At 40.8% G+C, this 22,866-nt stretch overlaps 1 protein-coding gene across 3 annotated transcripts in view; it reads right to left on the reverse strand.

Annotated features, from left to right (window-relative positions):
• Nucleotides 1–22,866, reverse strand: part of Anxa7 (annexin A7) — a 31,627-nt gene that overhangs the window by 3,591 nt on the left and 5,170 nt on the right. For 2 of the 3 annotated variants that reach the window (XM_048426455.3, XM_085698340.2), the window contains exons 2-12: nucleotides 22,393–22,448; nucleotides 14,482–14,686; nucleotides 12,746–12,847; nucleotides 10,920–10,984; nucleotides 10,472–10,537; nucleotides 6,500–6,602; nucleotides 6,253–6,347; nucleotides 2,827–2,940; nucleotides 2,468–2,638; nucleotides 366–536; nucleotides 216–291 (exon numbers count right to left, since the gene is read on the reverse strand). In XM_048426455.3, the coding sequence (XP_048282412.1) occupies nucleotides 216–291; nucleotides 366–536; nucleotides 2,468–2,638; nucleotides 2,827–2,940; nucleotides 6,253–6,347; nucleotides 6,500–6,602; nucleotides 10,472–10,537; nucleotides 10,920–10,984; nucleotides 12,746–12,847; nucleotides 14,482–14,686; nucleotides 22,393–22,446 (1,222 nt within the window). In that variant the 5' untranslated portion in view covers nucleotides 22,447–22,448. The remainder of the gene's footprint in view (nucleotides 1–215; nucleotides 292–365; nucleotides 537–2,467; nucleotides 2,639–2,826; nucleotides 2,941–6,252; nucleotides 6,348–6,499; nucleotides 6,603–10,471; nucleotides 10,538–10,919; nucleotides 10,985–12,745; nucleotides 12,848–14,481; nucleotides 14,687–22,392; nucleotides 22,449–22,866) is intronic. The other variant, XM_048426456.3, reaches the window with a different exon arrangement.

The raw sequence follows: 22,866 nt of genomic DNA on the forward strand, positions 1-22,866 counted from the left end.
GAGGAAGAACCACAACACACGAGGTTGTCTTGCAGAACTCAATAAAGATATACAAAGCCAGATACCTTCTGAGTACACCACCAACATTCAGAGGACTGTACATAAAATATAGGGTTTACTCGGTTTCTGCCTAAGCAGATTCTAGGGACACTATATTAACTGTAATCACTCAATTAAAAACAAAATAAGACAAAGGACAAAAATAAAAATCTTACAGATGGTCTTCAAACCACTTTCAACATATCCAGAAAACTCTCGGCTTACACTGCTTAACAAATCTCGATTAGCCATCTGCAAACAAAAGTTATAGAGTTAAGCATTTTCAGATCTTAAGACAGACACACAATCTTCAGAAGAGTTCATACCCTGGAATAAGCCTCCATGGTAGCTTTCAGCTGAGGAAAACTTCTCGTGGCAAGGATCATGTTGAAGCAGGATTCGTCTGTCCCTAACTTCCCCTCGCCAGCCTGATAGAGGCGCTGGGCATCGTCCTGAGCCATCTGGTGGTTTACACTCTGGCTCTCATCACGGTTTCCCTGCAAGAGAAAGACAGGAGTCGGGTGAAATCCTTTCCTTGGTGCACTCTCACTTTGGAATTTATAGGGAAACGTACTGAAGGTGAATGCATCAAGTCTGCCAAGTCTTTCCTTCCAAGTCAGTATTACATTATAATTAGCTTTGGATTTTGGTCATGGTCATGGCTTAATAAGGCTAAAGCAAGGGGTTTCAGGGCTTTAAGTACTAAATTACAACTAAACGTCTTTAACAATGGAATAGAAACTATCACTCAAATAAAAAAATACTATAACTCTCTTTCGCTGGGATCTGAGATCAAAACACACTGTAGATTTATATTCCTATAAAACTGTAAAATACCAAGCATTATGCTATCTTTGTACCAGGCATTATGTTAAGTTACAGGGACACCAAAGACCAGGTCTCTGCCCTTAAGGAATTTCACTATAAGAAGGGACAATGTAAGATTTCAGATCCAAGTATACTTTAGTACACACATACTTATTATGTGGGCTGAGGATACAGCTTAGTGGTAGACAGTTTGTTTGCCTTGCAGGTATGAACCTCTAGATTCAATCTAAAGGAAAAAAAAAACCAAAAAGCTAGAGAAGTCTCTTTTGAGGAGCACTTGGCATGAGGAATGGTATAGTCATATTACAAATGGGTAAACAGATATAACTCAGGGAAGTGTGTTCAAAAGGGGCCTAAACTCAGAGGCCCATGGCTGCCTACTGTGTCAGCAAGGTTGCAACCTCTAATGCTCCTTCCAGAACACAAATAATAAAAGGAATATTCTTTTAAAAGTGTTCAGGAAAAATTTTAAATTAAATTATTTTTTTGGATTTAAGTAATTTCCCGTTTTCTAAGAATAAACGTCTTTCTTTGTAGTGATAGTTCATTTGAATAAATAAAGCTTGCCTGAAGGTCAGTGCAAAGCAGCCACACTAGTCATAGAGGCCAGGCAGTGGTTGCACACACCTTTAATCCCAGAAACCACACTAGTCATCAGAGGTAGGGTGGTGGTGGTGCACGCCTTTAATCCCAGCACTAGAGAAGATTAGAAGGCGGGATGAGACAGGAACTCGTTCTCTTTCGGTCTCAAGATTTCAAAGAAGTAAGAGTTCTTTAGTGACATGGCTGCTTTTGCTTTTCTGATTTTCAGGCTGAACCCCAATACCTGTCTCTGGGTTTTTATTATTCGCGCTATGTCTCTTCCCATCCTAGAAAAGTCAAGGATGGGTCATGAACCCTGCATAAAGATAAACCCAATTAAGTACCACACACCCCTTTTCAAACACTAAACACATATACCTGCCTTCCCCTCTTGTTCTTTTAAAGTTAGTTTACTCTTTTGCTTTGCTGTTCAAACTTAGCTCTTCCAACCATTTTTCCCTCATTTTTGTAGCTTCAGCCTTTGCACACCACTCTACACCCACAGTACTTTCTCTAACTACCTTTCCTTGGCTCCTCAGACCCTCTCCTCCCCTGAATTCAGATCCCTTGCGATCCTGTCCTCGTGTACACTAGCTGGCAGAAGTAACTCCCGATGCCAATCAAATGTATTAGTAACTGACCTTCCCGCACTGTCCTTAACACTATTCCAGAGGCTCTCTTGTAGTGCTTCTTGACAACTCTCTGCACACCGCACATCTTCTGATTGTTCACACAAACTGACAGGACAGCACTAAGGTGACAGGGACTTTCACCCGCACCTCTGCCACAGAGCCTCAGGCTGATTCTGATTTCATGAAATCTGAAAGAAGTTATTGTCTAATCTCTTACGAAAGTCAGACGTACAGAACAGTCTCATAGTAACTAAGAAGAAATCTGCTCACTGTGTTCTGTATTGTTCCTCTGAATGAGCTGACTATTGCTGAAGTGTGCTCACTGGCACATGCTCAGATAAAGTCTGGTCCCTCCACTACCATACACACATTTCTACTACACTCACCTGGCACATGGACACGAGGAGACGTTCAAAATGTCCTGAGGTATCTGACTTAATGTCCTTCTCAAGATCTCGTCCAAATTCTGATTGATAACATCTAACAATGTCTCGAATTTCTTGATTTGTTCTTGTGCACAAAATCTCTATTAATACACGTTCTTGAGTTCCTGCTCCCTATATGAAATGAAGGGAGGGGAATTACACAGAAGCAAAGGATGGTCTCTAAAGATAATTAAGCTACATTTCAGATGACACAAAATAATATTTTGCCTCATACATCACTACAAATTCAGAATTATCAAAATTTGTGAGGCTTTATATATTAAGAAATGCAGAATAGTTATGGAAATAAGGTAGAGTACCTGCATTGCTTTTCGTAAACTCCAGGCATCATAGTAAGTAGAAGGCATGAACAGGGCAAGGATTAATTCTTCCATATTTCCACTCAACTCTGACTTGAGATCTTTAATTAAATCCTGTTTAATAAGATATGAAAATTAAGTACATAAGATTGATTTCTTTTTTTTTTCTTTCCTTTTTTTAAAACAATGTTTCTCTGTATAGCTCTGATTATCCTGAAACTTGCTCTGTAGATCCTCCTGCTTCTGCCTCCTGAGTGCTGGGATTAAAGGTGTGTGCCACCATTACTCAGTGAATATACAGGATTTCGATATCTTATCTCACATGAGGTTCTTTTTTTTTTAAATCATTTTTATTTTAGGTGTATGGGTGTCTTACCTACATACATGTCTGTGCACCACATGCCTGCAGTGTCTGTGGAGGCACTGGATCTCCCAGTTACAGAGGATAGTGAGCTACTGTGTAGGTTCAGGGAACAGAACCTGGGCTGTCTGGAAGAGCAATCAGTGCCATTGAGCCACCTGCTAAGCCCCTCACTTGAATCTTATGGAAAAATGGAATTGGTACTATGAAAGTCAAAATTTAAAATCTGAATGTGATATATGAAGCAATGAGTATTAAATTTAGTGGCGAATTCACTGTTTAGAAACACATGAGTCCTTCCTGCAGTCCTTCTACTGTACCAGATACAAAGCCAGGAAGTATTAGAGAAAGACTAGTTCAAACCAACAACATGGGGCTGGTGAGATGCTGAATGGATAAAATATTCGTCAAGTATGATGGTCTGAGTTCAAGCCCTGGACCCCACATGGTAGAAAGCAAGAACCGGCTGCTGACCTCCACACATGTATGACAGCATGTGCACACCCACGTACATATACACAGACTTGCACAAAAATAAATGAATGCTTAAAAAATGATTGTTAAGTTGGGAGCACAGCCCCCAGCCCCCAGACCTGAGAGTTGTTTTGGTCTGGACTCCAAATCCCAGCATGCCAGGTCCTGACCCTCCCAGGGTATTTAAGTGAACTCCCAAAAGAAGATCACATGGTCTCTTTCCTCTCCTCCTGGTGGTTTCGTTTGCAGCCTCCTGGTTCCCCTCAGGGCCACCTGAGAGGGCAGGAATTCCATTAAACCTGGATATTTAATTTGGCTTGTTGTGATATGGCTTGATTGGGAATTTGCGTCGGCAGAGAGCTTGCATTAGGAAAAAATTTCTAACCTAGGCCAGGCTGACCCTGAACTCCTGGTTATCCCTGTCTCACCCACTTGAGTATTGGAACTGTAAGTGTGCACTACCACACTCAGAGCTTTACAAGAAGTCTGGGTTTTATGTTGCATAATGAATCTTAAAAATAAAGAAATAAAGGGCTGGAACGATGGCTCAGCAGCTAAGAGCACTGGCTGCTTTTCCAGAGGACCTAGGTTTAATTCCCAGCACCCACATGGCCGCTCACAACTGTCTGCAACTCCAGTTCCAGGGGATCTGATACCTTCACACCAATGCACATAAAATAAAGTTAAACAAACTATAAAAAATAACAATTAAAAAAAGAACAAAGAAATAGGGCTCAGTACGCGTCTTTTTAGTTTTGTTTTTGTTTTTGTCAACTTGGTACATGGCAGGGGGAGCCTCCATGGAAACAATGCTCCATCACAATGGCTTATAGACAAGTCTGGAGGGCTCACTGCGGTTGGTACCACCCCTGGGCAGGAAGCAAACCGAGCAGGCTTTGGGAAGCAAGTCAGTAGAATTCCTCCATGGTCTCTGCTTCAGTTCCTGCCCTGCCTTCCCTTGATGACAGACTACAACCTGTGAAGAGAAATAAATCTTTTTCTCCCAAAGTGTTTTTTGGTAATGGTCTTTATTGCAGAAAGAGAAGGAAAACTAACACAGTAGCTAAAGCACCTGCTGCTCGACCTGGCAACCTGAGGCTTTTTTGCTTTGTTTTTTTCTCTTGAGAAAGGTTTTCTTGTGTGGCCCTGGCTGTCCTGGAACTCACTCTATTGACCAGACTGGCCTCAAACTCAAAGATTTCTGTGCCTCTGCCACAATGTGAGTTATTAGGTCTGACAACCTGAGATCACTCTCTGAGACAAACATGTTGGAGAGAACCCATTCATGTAATACTAACACATGTGCACGTGACAAGTACACATCTCACATGTACAGTCGGTCACCCAGAGAATAAATGAAAGAGAAGAGACAGATCATGACAAGAAAGCTCAGTGCATACCTGTAACACACACACACACACACACACACACACACACACACCACGATAAAATTTAGTAGCAGTAATAATAATAATACAGAGAAGTAGGCCGGGCGGTGGTGGCGCACCCCTTTAATCTCAGCACTTGGGAGGCAGAGGCAGGCGGATCTCTGTGATTTCAAAGCCAGTCTGGCCTACAAGAGCTAGTTCCAGGACAGACTCCAAAGCTACAGAGAAACCCTGTCTTGAAAAAAAAAAAAAAAACTAGAGAAGTATATCTGAACTGAGTAGAGGAAAACAGGCTAACATGGGTGGTTGATGGATCCTTAGCCCATTCTGAAGAAAGTAAACACACTGCAGAAGATGTTAGGAAAGTTTAGATTCCTATGTAAATGACAAAGATATGCTAGCCACTTTTCTCCATCACGTCTAAGGATCAAGGGCAATTTTGCCATTAATTTGGCTGCATTTAGTCACAGAAATAAATATTCAACAAATATTTATTAAGGAATCGCTCACTGCACGCCTCCTGCTGGAACATAAAGGTTCTGAGAGCTGGCAGTGACAACAGCACAGACTTTTAGAAAGTGCTGTGGGACCACAACGGAAGCGGCAGCCAAATCTGCCAAGTAAGACACACAGAGTAGCTAATATTTAAGGAAGAAGTTGTTAGCCATGCAAAAACAGGATACAAGCACACAGAAGCACAAAACACCAGCCCCACATAACTGTAGGGGCCTTCCTCAGAGGGAGGAAGAGGGTGGAAGGTGACCAGCAGCTGAGAAAAAGCAGGGACTAAGTAAGGATTAGATCTCAGTGGGGCCATATCCACTGTTTCCTGAATGACTATCACACATAAGACACAGTATGAGGGAGATGAGGGAGATGAGGGACTACTCTCAAGTAAAAAAGGTGTGAAGTACATTTATCTGTCCTGTCCCCCACAGTATTAGCAAAAATACAATGCCCAATCTGACATGGATGCAGACCCTGTGGAATAGACCCCACTGCTTCTTGCTAAAAGGGAAAAGACATACCTTGCCATACATGGTCTTAAAGGGAAAAGACATACCTTGCCATACATGGTCTTAAAAGGAAAAGACATACCCTGCCATACATGGTCTTAAAGGGAAAAGACATACCCTGCCATACATGGTCTTAAAGGGAAAAGACATACCTTGCCATACATGATCTTAAAGGGAAAAGACATACCTTGCCGTACATGGTCTTAAAGGCTGCTTTAATTTGTTGCCTCTGATCATTGGAACGACTGGACACAACATCCACAATTGCTTGCTCATCTGTCCCTGGAAGAGTCATAGATATAATTATATAGGACGAGAATGCTTCCAAGGCAGTAGGCACCAAATGATACTGAGGTGTAAGTTAACACAGGACTTCATTTATGACTTAGGTTCACTTTCCCTATAGCTGTAAAAAAACAATCCATTTTCCTTACCAAAACCCTTCATTGCTTTGCGAAGAATTTCTGCATCTCTCATAGCATCAAAGTTGGAAGCTGGTCGGATTGTTCCTTGGGTGCCCTGAGTCATCACAGCAGGCTGGTAGCAAAAGGTGTATAAAGATCAAGTAAGGATTTTTGCTTGGACAATAAGGTAACTTTACCAGATACCATATGTATACAAGGATTTAGTACAAGAATATGAGCATATTACCAGGCCTTATTTTGAACAGAGAGGCCTAGCCCCTTCCTAACATATTAGTCTCCTACTAAATCTAAAATATTTTCTTAAACAATAGAAAAAAGGAAGGAAGAAAAAAAGGGGAAAAAAAAGAGATGTAGGGCCGTATTATACAGGCCCATATTTCTACATTGTACAGCGGCCAGACTTTCAGGCCATAGTTTGCACTGGGTCACACAGGAGGTGGTCACCTAGCCTTTCCAGACAAACTGACATCGTCCTTAACAAAGGGTCAGGATATGCTAATGTCACTCGGATCCTTCTTTGTATTTTGGGAGGACGCCTGGGAAAGAGATGTTAATTCAGTCTACATGGCAGCGCATACAGAGTAGTCACAGATAGGCAGAGGGGACACAACAGGCATAGAAAAGTATAGATGTGACCATAGTCATTTGCTTGGTTACCTAGGAAACAGAATGCTAAGGAATCTTCCCCTCAGTTTACATTTTGATATGAAAGCTGTTTGGAGAATAAACATGGGCGATTTTCAGGATGTGAACTCAGGATTTCATGAGAGATTCCTGAAAACCCTCTTCCAATAAAGTCATGTGAGTTGTGTCTTTTATTCCCACACCTCCCTTCTGGTCAGAGAAATAATTGATGGTCCACAACAGAAAGAAAGAAAAAGAAAGAAAGAAAGAAAGAAAGAAAGAAAGAAAGAAAGAAAGAAAGAAAGAAAGAAAGAAAGAGGGAGGGAGGGAGGGAGGGAGGGAGGGAGGGAGGGAGGGAGGGAGGGAGGGAGGAAAGAAAGAAAGAAAGAAAGAAAGAAAGAAAGAAAGAAAGGGAGAAAGAGAGGGTAGTGGTGCATGTCTTTAATCCCAGCACTCGGGAGGCAGAGGCAGTGGATTTCTGAATTTGAGACCAGCCTGATCTAGAGTGAGTTCCAAGACAGACAGGGCTACACACAGAGACCCTCTCTCGAAAAACCAAGATTTGAAAGAAAGAAAGAAAGAAAGAAAGAAAGAAAGAAAGAAAGAAAGAAAGAAAGAAAGAAAGAAACCCAACACTTGTTGAGGGACAAAAAATAAAAGAGAGAAAGGGACACGGGCAGCTCAGCACTCACAAGAGCAAGAACCCTTTCTCTGACAGTGGTGGGAAGTGAATCCAGGCCCTGTGAACAACAGGAAAGCATGTTTCCACTAAGCAAGCCTTCCAGCTTCAAGGAAAGGTCTTTATTATTAGGAATTCCTCCCACTTATACATATTCATGCCCTAACATTTTGCTTTGCCAAAACAGGCTTAGCAGTTACTCCCCATTAATGTCTAAGCCAGAAATATAAGCAAAAACCAAATATTTCCAAAGTAGTTTTAAAGAAAAATTAAAATTATTCTACTTGTAACAAATACTGCAGCATAAATTGTTTTTCAGCCATGTGGTGGTGTAGGAGGTTCTACTGTCTTTGTACTGCTTTCATCGGTTAATGAATAAAGAAACTGCCTTCGCCTGATAGGGACAGAACTTAGGTAGGTGGAGAAGACAAAACGGAATTCTGGGAGAAAGAAAGCAGAGTGAGAGGGACGCTGTGGAGATGCCAGGTCAGACATGCTGAATCTCTCCTAGTAAATCATTGCCACATGGTGATATACAGATTAATAGAAATGGGTTAAATCAAGATGTGAGAGTTAGTCAGTAAGAGGCTAGAGCAAATGGGCCAGGCAGTGATTTAATTAATACAGTTTCTATGTGGTTATTTCGGGTTTAAGCTAGCCAGGCAGCTGGGACAAACATGCCTCCTCTCCTTGTAACAGGTTGGTAATGGCTTCCCAGTACTAGGGAGGCAGAGGCAGGCAGATCTCTGAGTTCCAGAACAGCCTAGTCTACAAGAGCTAGTTCCAGGACAGGCTCCAAAGATACTGAGAAACACTGTCACGAAAAACCAAAAAAAAAAAAGCAAGAAAATAATTTTTTTTCAACATATTGGTCATATATAAACCTCTGCCAAGAACTAGAAAGAGACCTGTGAGACTAGGAAAGAGGCAAATCAACTTCTGCAAGATGTCCTCTGATCGCCACATACACTATGGTACCTGTGTCCAGACATTTGCCTCACACATGAACACATACACGAACATAACAGGAACACACACAATGCTTAAAGGAAAATCAAAATTCTCTTTCACAATTAAAGTATTTACAGATTTATAAGATGAAAAATTTTGAAAGGGTTAAAACAATTTACTGTGGACTTAGAGGAATCTCTCTATGACTCTGCCAGTCAGAAGAACTATGACCTAGTCTCACTTTAGTCTTTCTTTAGCTGTGCAGTCCTGAACAAGGTTCTCAAGTCTCTCTGCATCTCAAATTCAATAAATCCCCACTGTGAACAAAACCCAACAAGAACACTGAGTAGTCCCTCTCCCATGTCCAAAGCTTGGAAATGCCAGACCTTCCTCAGTATGCAACTCAGAAATAATTTCTAAAAGTCAAGATAAAGGCAAGGATCCAAGCTTATCAATCTTATTACAGTAACTGGCAGAAGACATAAAAGAATAGAGCAATTAATAAATTAGTATGAAAATGGGGAACTATATATAAAGGTAGGGGAAACTTCAAATATGGGAAATCTTATACGACTATTGAGAAATCGGTCAACAGACTTAACCAGCCTCCATGGATAAAGCTGTGCCAAGCAGAGGGTCTGGTAAGGGGCTGTCTTTAGGCACCATATCAGCAGAGCAAGCAGGTAGATGGGAAGACGAGGCTTTCAGGCAGAAACAGAGAGGAGCAGAAAAGACTCAGAGAGCTAAAGTCCAGGCCTCAGGGAAGGGACCCCCGCCACAGGTGAAATTAAGAAATTTGGCAAAAAGTAAGCTGTTCCTCTTATTTGAGATGATGGTAGCCTCTTCCATTCCTATTTAAACATCTGGATTTCCTGCCAGAACATCTTTGCCACCTATAGCTAGAAGGAAGGGTTATCTTGGAGCCTGTTGTACTTTGTAAAAAACTTTTGTAAAAAATCAATCAATAAATAAAGTTCTGACAAGCATTGAGGGGAAATAAAAATCCAACACTAGAAATCAGAAACAAGGGCAGACATGATGGTGCACACCTTTAATCCCAGCACTCAGGAGGCAGAGGCAGCCGGATCTCTATGAGTTCGAAGCCAGCCTGGTCTACAGAGGGAGTTCTGGGACAGGCTCCAAAGCTACACAGAGAAATCCTATCTCAAAAACCAAAACCAAAAACAAACAAACAAACAAACACACAAGAAGAAGGGGGAAGAAGGGGGAAGAGGGGGGGAGGAGGGGGGAGGAGGGGGAAGGAGGGGGGAGGAGGGGGGGAGGAGGGGGGAGGAGGGGGGAGGAGGGGGGAGGAGGGGGGAGGAGGGGGAAGGAGGGGGAAGGAGGGGGAAGGAGGGGGAAGGAGGGGGAAGGAGGGGAAGGAGGGGAAGGAGGGGAAGGAGGGGAAGGAGGGGAAGGAGGGGAAGGAAGGAGGGGAAGGAGGGGAAGAAGGAGGGGAAGGAGGGGAAGGAGGGGAAGGAGGAGGGGGAGGGGGAGGAGGAGGGGGAGGAAGAGGAGGAGGTGGAAGAAGAAGAAGAAGAAGAAGAAGAAGAAGAAGAAGAAGAAGAAGAAGAAGAAGAAGAAGAAGAAGAAGAAGACGACGACGACATAGAGACAGGCATCAGCACAGTTTGACACCAGCCTGGTCTGCACAGTGAGTTCTAGGAACAAATGCTGACATATATACAGGACCTAGCAATTAACGAACGCTGGTGGTCCTTACTCACATCACTGCTATAATCCAAAGAAGCAGGAGAGAAAGCAGGATAAGAAGAAAAGGGTTCTGTATTGATCTGAAAGGAGAGTGGAAAATTATAAAGGAAAAACAGAAAACAACCACCCCTAAGTCTGAGAAATACCACCGACCCACCACCCAAGTTCATAGTCACAATTACTGCTGAGGGCACACATGCATTCTCTAGGACAGAGGGAGAGCATCACCACCTGTGAGAAGGATGAGGCTGCTCAGACCAAATGTATCAGACAACACTTAAAACAGATGGGCCAAGGACTATAGTGTCCATGGAGAGTAAAGTTTACAGCTCCCACTACTGTGAAAGACCATGTCCTCTGCCTCACAAGGAATGACACCCTTTCTCAGTATGATGAGTCCCAAGTACCTGCACTAAATGTAAAGAGTAGAAGCAAAAACTTAAGGACACAAAGCAAAAGTACCTGGCTAGGGTAAGGAGCTTGTCCTCCAGGGTACTGAGAAGGCACCTGTCCTCCAGGAAAGCCACCTGTATATTAAAAGCAAAAAAGAAAAATAAGCTACAGCAAACTGTTTATATTAATCACCAGGAACACAAAAGCACACGTTCATCCTATGCTACTCATTGAGATAAGAAACATTTTAAGGTACAAGACAGTGGGTTTCAGAAATTTTTTTCACATATAATTATTGTTCTTTGTTCATACCTGCATTCCCAAATCTTTCCTTGTGTCCCTCAAAACTGCCACCCTCTGTTTTCATTTCATACACATTCATATACATTATTCATACACATTATTCCCTTCTGTTCTTCCTCCACCCTATGCTTCTAACCCTCTTCCTCAGGCTTGGTACCTCATATCATATATCATTAATCTCAGACACTTCTTGGCTGCCCATGACTAAGTGAGGGAGTCTTACAGCTTTTACAACTTTGTTGAAGTTTTCTCACCTACAAAATAGAGATAACAATGATACCTCATGTAATTTCTTTAAAATTAATATTTTGGCTGGGAATGGTGATACACACCTTTAATCCCAGCACTCTGGAAGCGGAGGCAGGAGGATCTCTGTGAGTTTAGTACCACACCATTCTACTAAGAGCATTGCAGGACAGCCTGGGACATTCCAGAGCATTCCAGGGCAGATTGAGACCTGTCCTCTTCCTAATCCCATAACCTTCACTAGGATAATCTTTTATTTAAACTATTGTTTAAATTTTTTTTAAAAATGTAACTTAAAAGAAAAAAAAGTAACTTAATTATTTTATTTCATGTTTTGTATATGGATGCTTTTATTACATGTTATATCTGTGTACCACATGCATGCTTGCTACTAGCACACATTAGAAGAGGTGTTGGATCCTCTGAAACTGAGTCCCATGTGGCTTCTGGGAAATGAACTTGGACCTTTTTGAAGAGTAGCCAGTGCTCTTAACCCACTATGCCATCTCTTCAGCTCCAGGATCTCTTCAGCTCCAGGATAATCTTTTAAATATTGATTTAATGGAAAACCAATTTGGGTGACATACATCTTTTAAAAAGACCTAATGTATGTATGTATGTGTGTTTGTGTGTGTACTTGATAGACTTATTTTATTTTTTAAACTGTGTATGTGAGTGTGGAGGTGCCTGTGGAGGCAAGATGTGTAGGATGCACTGGAACTGGAGTTATAGGCTGGAAGCTGCCTAATGTGGGGGCTGGGCACCAAACTCAGGTCCTCTATAAAGACACTACATGTACATGGAAGCTGGGTGGTGGTGGCGCACACCTTTAATCCTAGCACTTGGGAGGCGGAAGCAAGTGGATCTCTGTGAATTCAAGGCCAGCCTGGTCTACAAGATCTAGTTCCAGGACAAGCTCAAAAAGCCACTGAGAAACCTTGTCTCAAAAAGACAACAACAACAAAGAACACTAAATGGTGTCAACTGCTGAGCCAACTATCAAGTTCCTCCCCACTTTAAAAACAAACAAACAAAAACCTTGACCTAGCTTCAATTCTGATTCTATCTGGAATGGTTGTCAGGACACAGGAACCTGAGGGTGTTTCCTTTAAGAACTGGCTTCTGGCTTTAGGACAGACATGTTAATAGAAGAAAACTGTTCTTCAGCTCCATTTTACTGATTACGACCTCACATCAAATTGATACTCCATGATACCATATACTTAACATTATTTACAGAATTTTATAAATATTCCCTAAAGACTATCTCAAATACAATTTAAGTTTGCCTGACAACTGAAAAGCTCGCAGAGTCATAAGTTTCTCACTAGACAGCTGGAACATACCTGGTACTGGAACCTGGGCTGGTCCACCACCATAAGACTGTACAGGTGGCTGTGGATAGCCAGAAAAGCCTGCTCCACCAGGTGGGGCCCCAAAGCCTTGTCCTGAAGGGATTAAGAAAATAAACAACATTTCAATAAGCCACGTGGAAACTCATCCCTATAATCTTAACACTCAAGAGGCTAAGCCAAGAGGACTGCCAGGAGCTGGAGGCCAGTCTGAGCTGCACACTGAGTTCCAAGCAAGCCTGGGTTACACAGTGGTTTCAAGTCATCTTGGGATGCAGAGGAAGACTTTGTATTCAAACAAACAAACAAACAAACAAACCAAGTCTTATAATACAGAGAAAAAAATTTTAAAATGTCTACCATAATCAATAGAAAATATATGCCAGTAAGACTGTAACAGTCATTTTATATGTGTACATTAAACTTGCCATCAATTCACAGTAAACTGGAAAATATGCTCAAAGGTGAGTGAGCTGGATTAGTAGGTAGAAGCACTTGATGCCAAGCCTCACCATCTGAGTTTATCCCTAGAGCCCATGCGGTAGAACAAAGGGACTGGTTCTGACCTACACAAATGTACTGTGGCACTTACGTACACACACATACACAGATGTAACAAAAATTTTTAAATTGAGTTTTAAAGTTTTAGTACAGGACAGGAATTGGTGATGTGCACCTTTAATCCCAGCACTCAGGAAGCAGAGGCAAGCAGATCACTGAGTTCAAGACCGCCTGGTCTACAGGGTGCGTTCCAGAACAGTCTATACAGATGGGGCTATATAGAGAAACTCTGACTTAAAAAAAGAAAAGTTTTAGTACATTTAGCTTCTTTAGTAACTTACAATACAAATCACTATGGTGGGTTTTAAAAAACTGTGTTTAAATTATATCTATACCTTTTGTTTTATGTGTGAGTGGTTTGCCTGCATGTATGCATGTGCACCACATGTGTGCTTGCGGTCTTCAGGGTCAGAAGAAGGCAGTATATCCCCCATAAATGGAGGTATGGATGGTTGGTAAACCACCATGTGGGTGTTGGTAATTGAACCCGATTCCATTGCAAGAGCAGTAAGTGCTCTTAACTGATCAGCCGTCTCTCCAGCCCCTGTATTGTTTTCCTTGAATCTGGATAAAGTGGTCCTAATGCCTAGAGGTAACATGTGATGCTAACTAAAGCTTCTGTCACTTTTTTTAAAAAGATTTATTTATTTATATAGATGAGTGTTTTGTCTGCATATCAATACACCACATTCATGCAGTGTCCTAGGAGCCTCTGCAACCTAAGCCAGGTCCTCTGGAAGAGCAGTCAGTGTTCAGTCTCCCCAGGACAGTAGTTTTCAACCTGTGGTTCACAACCTCTTTGACAAATGTCTATCTCCAAAAATATTTATATTATGATTCATAACAGTAACAAAATTATACTTAGGGAATAGCAACAAAAATAATTGTATGGTTGGGGGTCACCACACCATGAGGAACTATCTTAAAGAGTTGCAGCATTAGGAAGGTTGAGAACCACTGCTCCAGGCCCTCTCAATCAGTTAAGATTACTGATATCCTAACCCTGAGAATGTTCACTCGAGCTTGCTACTGAAGTCTTAGCTGTCCATGGTTAACTAAGAGTAACTCTGAACTTTCAAGGAATAATGATTGAAGCAGGTAAGGGAGGGACAAAAAAGAATGCTTCAGCAAATCTCAAGTCACTACTAACCTCATGACCATAGACTTACCTCCAGGATAGGCTGGAGCTCCCCCTGGGTGTGGGGTAACTGGATAGCCTCCAGGTGCAGGGTAGCCTCCAGGTGCAGGGTAGCCTCCAGCTCCTGGGTAGCTGCCACTTGGTGCTGGCGGGTAAGCATTTCCTCCCATTGGTGGAAAGCCACCGGGATACGGATACTGACCCGGAGTGGGGAAAGATGACTCCTGACCCGCAGGCTGGAAAAATCAGAAACATAATCAAAGAAATATATGCCCCATTTCAAAAGAACAAACTTAAAAAAAAAAAACCTTATTATCAGGGATGAAGAGATGGCTTAGTGGTTAAGAGCACTAACTGTTCTTCCAGAGGACCCAGATTCAATTCCCAGCACCAACATGGCAGCTCACAACTGTCTGTAACCCCAGTTCTAGGGGATCTAACATCTTTATGCTAAAACACATGAAATAAAACTGAATAAATTATTTAAATAATTATTATCAGTTCTGGTCTCATATTACTTTATCAATCCTACTCCACTTTGTTAGGATTCTTATCAGAACTCAATTAAATTTAATTTTATGTGAGGTGGACAAAAGCATCCCCATTTTCCTATGGGAATCAGAACCAGCTCTCTCCTCCTTCCTCCCTCTTTCCCTGCATGGCCTGATGATACGGCCCAGGCTCCCCTCAGACTCTTACACCTTTTGCCTCCACTTCCTAGTGCTGTGATTATAGGCATGTACTTATCAAGTGCTAGCCAACCTCACAGATTCCTTCATTGCCATGGCATATGGAAATATATTATAGCTCCTCCCCTCTGTCTAGACAGGAATGTATGGCTTCTGCAATACTCTTGGACCTACTTATGAGATTAAAGAAAAAGGTAACTAAGTCACACACACAGTCTAACATTTTAGATCTTATTTGAGACTGACAATATTTTTCAATTTTATTTAACTTATAGTTTTTAATTGAACTATACATTTTTTTCCTCACTCCCCTTCCTTCCTCTCCTCTCCACCTTACATTCCCAATTTACTCAAGTTATCTTGCTTTTTTTTCTCCTCCCTATGTGGATTCATGTATGTCTCTGTTGGGGTCTTCTTTCTTGTTTAGGTTCTCTGGGGTTGTGGGCTGTAGGATGGTTATTCTTTGCTTTCTGTCTAAAAGTCACTTATAAGTGAGTACATATGATATTTGTCTTTCTGGGTCTGGGATACCTCACTCAGTATGTTTTTTTTTTTTCTAGTTCTGTCAATTTGCCTGCAAATTTCAAGATGCTGGGATTTTTTTTTTGTTTGCTTGTTGTTTTGCTTGTGTTTTTATCCACTGTATAGTATTCCATTGTGTAAATGTATATTTTCTTTATCCATTCTTCAGTTGAGGGGCATCTAGGTTGTTTCCAGGTGCTGGCTGCTATGAACAGCGTTGAGCACATGTCCTTGTGGTGTGCAAGTGCATCATTTGGGTGTATATTCAAGAGTGATATTACTGGGTCTTGAGGTAGATTGATCCCTAATTTTCTGAGAAACTGCCATACTGATTTCCAAAGTGGCTGTAAAACGTTGCATTCCCATTAGCAATGGGGAAGTGTTCCTCCTACTCCACATCCTCTCCAGCATAAGTTGTCATCAGTGCTTTTGATCTTGGCCATTCTGACAGGTATATGATGAAATCTCAGAGTTGTTTTGGTTTGCATTTCTCTGATGGCTAAGGATGTTAAACATTTCTTTAAGTGTCTTTTTTTTTCTTTTTTTTTTTTCCATCTCTCTAGCCCTTCTTTAAGTGTCTTTTGGCCATTTGAGATTCCTTTGTTAAGAGTTCTCTGTTTAGATCTGTATCCCCTTTTTTTTTTATTGGATTATTTGTTCTTTTGATGTCTAATTTCTTTTTTTTCTTTTTCTTTTTTTTTAAAAAATTTATTTATTTATTATGTATTCAGTATTCTGAATGCATGTATCCCTGCAGGCCAGAAGAGGGCACCAGACCTCATTACAGATGGTTGTGAGCACATGTGGTTGTGGGAATTGAACTCAGGACCTTTGGAAGAATAGGCAAAGCTCTTAACCACTGAGCCATCTCTCCAGCCCCGATGTCTAATTTCTTGATTTATTTATATATTTTGGAAATCAATCCTCTGTCAGATGTGAGGTTGGTGAAGATCTTTTCTCATTCTGTAGGCTGCCATTTTGTCTTGCTGACTGTGTCCTTTGCTTTTCAGAAACTTCTCAATTTCAGGAGTGCTACTTATTAACTGTTGCTCTCAGTGTCTGTGCTACTGGAATTACATTTAGGAAGTGGTCCCTGTGCTGGTGGATTCAAGGCTACTTCCCACTTTGTCTTCTATGAGGATCAGGGGTGGTTGGTTTTATGTTGAAGTCTTTGATCCACTTGGACTTGAATTTTGTGCATGGTGATATATAAGGATCTATTTGCATTCTTCTACATTTTGATATCCAGTTATGCCAACACCATTTGTTGAAGATGCTTTCTTTTTTCCATTTTATAATTCTAGCTTCTTTTAAAAAATCAGGTGTTCATAGGTGTGTGGGTTGATTATCCATATCGTCAATTTGATTCCCTTGGTCCTCCTGTCTGTTTTTATGCCAATATCTGTTAGGAGCTGAAGACCCTCTGACCCTGAACTTTTTATGACCTCTTGCCTGCCAGAGTAAACAACTTGTTTTCCCATGCTTGCAGCTGCTCTGAGCATGAAACCCTCATGAGTTCCTGATAACAAGGAAGTGGTTTCTAGTGGGCTTGCAGTAGAAAATCCCGAGAGCTAGGGCATGGCCACTAATCAAGGAGAGCCCTATATAAGCTGTCCTGGAACACAATAAAATTGGCATTCTTGCTTCAAGAGTGACCCACATCTCTGTGTGCTCTTTAATCCCCAGACCCTTGCCCAACTGTGGTTCCAGATAGTGCAGGCACCACAAATACCAGACTCTTTTCATTACTGTAGCTCTATAGTAGAGTTTGAAGTCAGAGATGGTGATGCTTCCAAAAGTTCCTCTATTTCACAGGGTTGTTTTGGCTACCCTGGGTTTTTGTTTTTGTTTTTGTTTTTTCTCCATAAGAAGCTGAGTATTGTTCTTTTGAGGTCTGTAGGGAATTTTGTTGGGATTTTACAATGATTCTGTAGACTGCTTTTGGTTTCTCTGATTTCTTTTTTCAGCCTGATTATCATCTGTACATAGGAGGGTTACTGATTTTTTTTTGAGTTAATCTTGTATCCTACTACATTACTGAAGGTGTTTATCAGTTGTAGGAGTTCCCTGGTGGAATTTTTGGGGTCACTTATGTATACTATCATATCATCAGCAAACAGTGAAAGTTTGACTTCTTTTTCTATTTGATCCCATGATCTCAGTTTTTTGTTTGTTTGTTTGTTTTGTTTTTGTTTTTAGATCTTATTGCTCTAGCTAGAACTTTAAGTATTATATTGAATAGATATGGGGAGAGTGAAAAGCCTTGTCTTGTTCCTTATTTCAGTGGATCACTTTGAGTTTCTCTCCATTTAGTTTGATGTTGGTTGTTGCTGTATATTGTCTTTCTGATATTTAGGTATGTTTCTTGTATCTCTGGTTCTTTCCAAGACCTTTATCATGAAGGGGTGTTGAATTTTGTTGAACGATTTTTCAGCAGCTAATGAGATGATCACATTTTTTTCTTTCAGTTTGTTTATAAGATGGATTACACTGATGGATTTTTGTATGTTGAATCATCCCTGCATCTCTGGGATGAAGCCTACTTCATGGTAGATGATTTTTCTGTTGTGTTCTTAGATTTGCTTTGCCAGTATTTTATTGAGTATTTTTACATCAACATTCATGAGGGAGATTGATCTATAATTCTCTTTCTTAGTTGTGTCTTTGTGTGGTTTGGCTATCAGGGTAACAGTAACCTCATAAAAAGAGTTTGGCAATGTTCCTTCTGTTTCTATTGTTTCGAACAATTTGAGGAGTATTGGTACTAGTTCTTCTTTGAAAATCTGGTAGAATTCTGTGCTGAAACCATCTGGTTCTGGGTTTTATTAGGTTGGGAAACTTCTGATGACTGTTTCTATTTCCTTAGCGATTATAAATCTATTTAATGTGCTTAGCTAGTCTTGATTTAATTTTGGTATGTGATACTTATCCAGGAAACTGTCCATTTTCTTTAAGGTTTTATGGAGTACAAGCTTTTGAAGTATGACCTGAGGATTCTCTGTATTTCCTCTGTGTTATGTTCCCCTTTTCATTTCTGATTTTGTTAATTTGGCTAGTCTCTCTGCTTTTTGGTTAGTTTGGATAAAGGTTTGTCAATCTTGTTGATTTTCTCAAAGAACCAACTCTTTGTCTCATTCTTTGTATTGTCTCCTTTATTTCTATTTTGTTGATTTCAGTTCTCAGTTTGATTACTTCCTGTCAACTACTTCTCCTGGGAGAGTATGCTTCTTTTTGCTCTAGAGCTTTCAGATATGCTATTAATTCCCTAGTGAGAGTTTTTCCAGCTTCTTTATATAGGAACTTAGTGCTATGAACTTTCCTTCTTTGTGTCCCGTAAGTCTGGGCATGCTGTGCAGTCATTTTCATTAAATTTTAGGAAGTCTTTAATTTCTTTCTTGTTTCTTCCTTGACCCAGGGGTGACTGAGTTGAGCACTGTTTCCATGAGTTTGTAGGCTTTTTGCAATTAGTGTTGTTGTTGAATTCTAACTTTAAGCCATGATGGTCTGATAAGATGAAGGGGATTATTCCAATTTTTTGTATCTGTTGAGGTTTGCTTTGTTACTGAGTATGTGGTTGATTCTGGAGAAGTATCCATGAGGGTTTTTTTTTTCATTTTTTAAAATTTTATTTATTTATTAATTTATAACTATTTCCATGAGGTTTTGAGAAGGTATATTTGGGTGAAATATTCTACAGATTATGTTAAGCCATTTGAATCATAACATCTGTTAGAACTCTGTAAAGTTTCTGTCTGGTAGACCTGTCCAGTGGTGAGAGTGGGGAGTTGAAGTCCCCATTATTACTGTGTGGGGTTTAATGTGTGATTTAAGTTTTAGTAATGTCACTTTTACAAATGAGGGTGGCCTTGTATTTGGGGCATAGATGTACAGAATTGGGACTTCCTCTTGATGGGTTTTTCCTGTTAACTATTTTGTTAGATATTAGGATAGCTACACCAGTTTGTTTCTTAGATCCATTCGATTAGAAAATCTTTTCCCAACCCTTTACTCTGAGGTAATGTCTGTCTTTGAGGTTGAGATATGTTTCTTTTATGTAACAGAAAGATGGATTCTGTTTTCATATCCAATCTGTTAGCCTGTGTTCTTTTATAAATGAATTGAGTCCACTGAAATCTGGTTTTGTCATAGAATATCTTGTTTTCTCTGTCTATGTTGATTGTAAGTTTTGGTGGATATAGTAGTCTGGGCTGGCATCTGTGATTTCTTGGTGTCTGCATAATGCCTGAGTAGGATCTTCTGGCTTTCGTTTCTATTGAGAAGTTGGGTGTATCTGATAGGTCTTCATTTATATGTTACTTGCAGCTCTTAATATTCTTTGTTTATTCTGTATGTTTAGTGTTTTGATTGTTATGCAGCAAGGGGACTTTCTTTTTTGGTTCAATCTATTTGGTGTTCCGCAAGCTTCTTGTATTTTCATAGGTATGTCCTTCTTTAGATTGGGAAAGTTTTTTCTATGATTTTGTTGAGTATATTTTCTGTGCCTTTGAGCTGGACTTCTCCTTCCTCAATTCCTATTATTCTTAGGTTTGTTTTTTTCATGGTGTCCCATATTTCCTGGATATTTTGTGTTAAGAATTTGTTGGATTCAACAATTTCTTTGATCGATGAATCTATTTCCTCTATTGTATATTCAACGCCTGAATATCTCTTTCATCTCTTGTATACGTTGTTTATGCTTGCATCTGTAGTTCCTGATCATTTACCCAGATTTTCTGTTTCCAGATTTTCCTTGGTTTTATTGCCTCTATTTCAGTTTTCAAGTCTTGAACCATTTCTTTCACCTGATTGACTGCTTTTTCTTGGCTTTCTTTAAGGGATTTGTTGATTTCTTCCAATTTTTTGATTGTCTTTTCCTCCATTTCTTTAAGGGAATTTTTCATTTCCTTTAAGGGCCTCAATCATTTTCATAAAGGTATTTTTTTTTGTGATCATTTTCTTCTGCTTCATCTGCATTGGAATGCTCAGGTCTTGTTGATGTAGAATCACTAGTTTCTGGTGGCGCTGTATTGCTTTTTAAATTGTTGAGTAGATTCTTAACCTACTGTCTATACATGTCTTCCTCCAATCAGAACAGGTGGGACCTGTGGGGGGAGGGCACTTTTTCCTTCAATTGCTGTGGTTGGAAGCTGTGGCTCCATTGATTGCTCCTTCAGGATTAGGCAGAGGAGAGCCTTCAGTGATCATTCCTGCAGGTGCCTTTGGGCCCAAGGCTCAGATGGTAGTTCCTCTTGGTACTGGAGGGGACGAAGCTGAGGCTCCAATGGTCAGGTAATCTCTGGAGGTCACTGCAGTCACTGTGGCCCTTGTGCTGCTGCTCACAGTTCTCCTCTGCGCAGTCTGGCCTGGCCCCTTAGGCTGCTGCTCATGCTTCTCCTCTCAGTGGTTGTCACTCCCTGGAGGCCGGCACCGCAGTGGTCCCACAGTTACTAGAGACTGATAATATTTTAAGGGTGGCGGAAATTCTTTTTTGGCTCAATAAACTTTCTTCCCAGCCAAATTACTTGGGAACTCCCCCCTCCCCCTTTGCTGTTAGGCAGGACAACAGGACTGGAAACCAGTGCACAAATAGACAAAAGAGATGCCCACCACTTCAAGCCTGGTTCATAAAAACCTTTGCTTACACCGCCATGCTGTCCCTCTCTTCAGCTGCCAGTGACGACATGGAGAGCAGCACAGTCAACAGTGGCCAGAGCTTGGGAGACCAGAATCCCGCACAAAACAAGATCTCTTTCTACTGAACCCCACTCCACAGCTGATCTCCAAGAGACTTGAAGTAAACCAAAAAATACATTTTTATTTATTGTCTTACATCACAGAGATGTTAAACTTAACTATTTCAGCGCGCATTCTGACTGGAGTGGTCGCCAGGGACTTGGGAGCACATTCATCACTCTCCTCTACATACACAGGAGAGCAACACATTTAGCTTGATGAAGACCTACACCTTATCATTCACCTGAAGAGGCCTTTCTGTTATTCCCCCCGATATACTATTTATGAGTCTCAGTTATGAACTTAGCCCCCAGAGTCTAGGTGCTGTAATTCTGGAATTTGGCCAAGCCATGCTTTCCTTAGTTTTTGTGTGTGTGTTTGTTCCCAGGACCTTGTGCATGTTAGGCAAGCACTCTACACTGAGTGCCTTCCCAACACACTCAGTTACTTTAAGCCTTCCAATATAAAGGTTAACAGTGATTCCTGGGGTGGATTTTGTGTGTGTGTGTGTGTTGTATTGGCTCAGAAAGTAATAACATTTTTAAAAACTAACTTTCAAGTTTTAAAACAGATCTTCAGCTAGGTGTGGTAGTACATACTTTTAATCCCAGAACTCCAGAGAAGAAAGAAGAGCAGTTGTTCTCTGTGAGTTTGGGGTTAACATAATAAATTCTAGGCCAGTTGGGACTGTACTGTGAGGCCTTGTCTCAGAAAACAAACAATAAAACCTTGGGCCATTTCACATAAAATGCAGGTTTCTAGCTTTCAGTGAAAAGTTAACCTACTCCAGCAACACTAGGTGTGCTCCCCGCACGGCACACTGGACTTGAGCTAAGCAGCCTCCATGTGCCCATTTCCAGACAACACTAGCCTTTTCTCATTGATTTATAGCTTTGGACATTTGAGTTCATAACCCCTGCTCTAGGGCACAGGCTACTTCTATATAACAACTGTATGAAAGATATCAATGATTTTAGTATTTTGACAGCAATACTTACAGGATATCCAGGAAAAGGTGGGTAGCCTGTAGGGGGATAGCCTGGATATGACATTTCTGTAAAAACAACAACAAAAGTCCTTTATAATTTCTTGTACATCTTAAGGCCTTTGAAAGAGATACATACACATACACATACACACTGTATTATGGTACACATTAAAATGTGAATAAGGGGGTCAGAGGATGGTTCAGAGGCTTAAAGGCACTTGCTTCAAAATGTGATAACCTGAGTTCAATTCTTGGAATCTATATGGTAGAAGAACTGACTTCTTGTTATTCTCCAACCTTCTCACACATGGCTGAAGCATGCACCTAACCTCCCTATCACACAGAGCATAGATAATCTATTAAGGGTATATGCAAAGTTTATTAAATGCTTTCTTCTTACCATCTGTGCCGTATAGTCTATATATCCTCCAGCTGCAGCCTGACGAAGCGATTAAGCCAGATGTGGTAGTACACACTTGTGTAC

Source organism: Myodes glareolus, chromosome 12, assembly GCF_982192425.1.
Source record: "Myodes glareolus chromosome 12, mMyoGla1.1, whole genome shotgun sequence".
Classification (NCBI taxonomy): Eukaryota; Metazoa; Chordata; class Mammalia; order Rodentia; family Cricetidae; genus Myodes; species Myodes glareolus.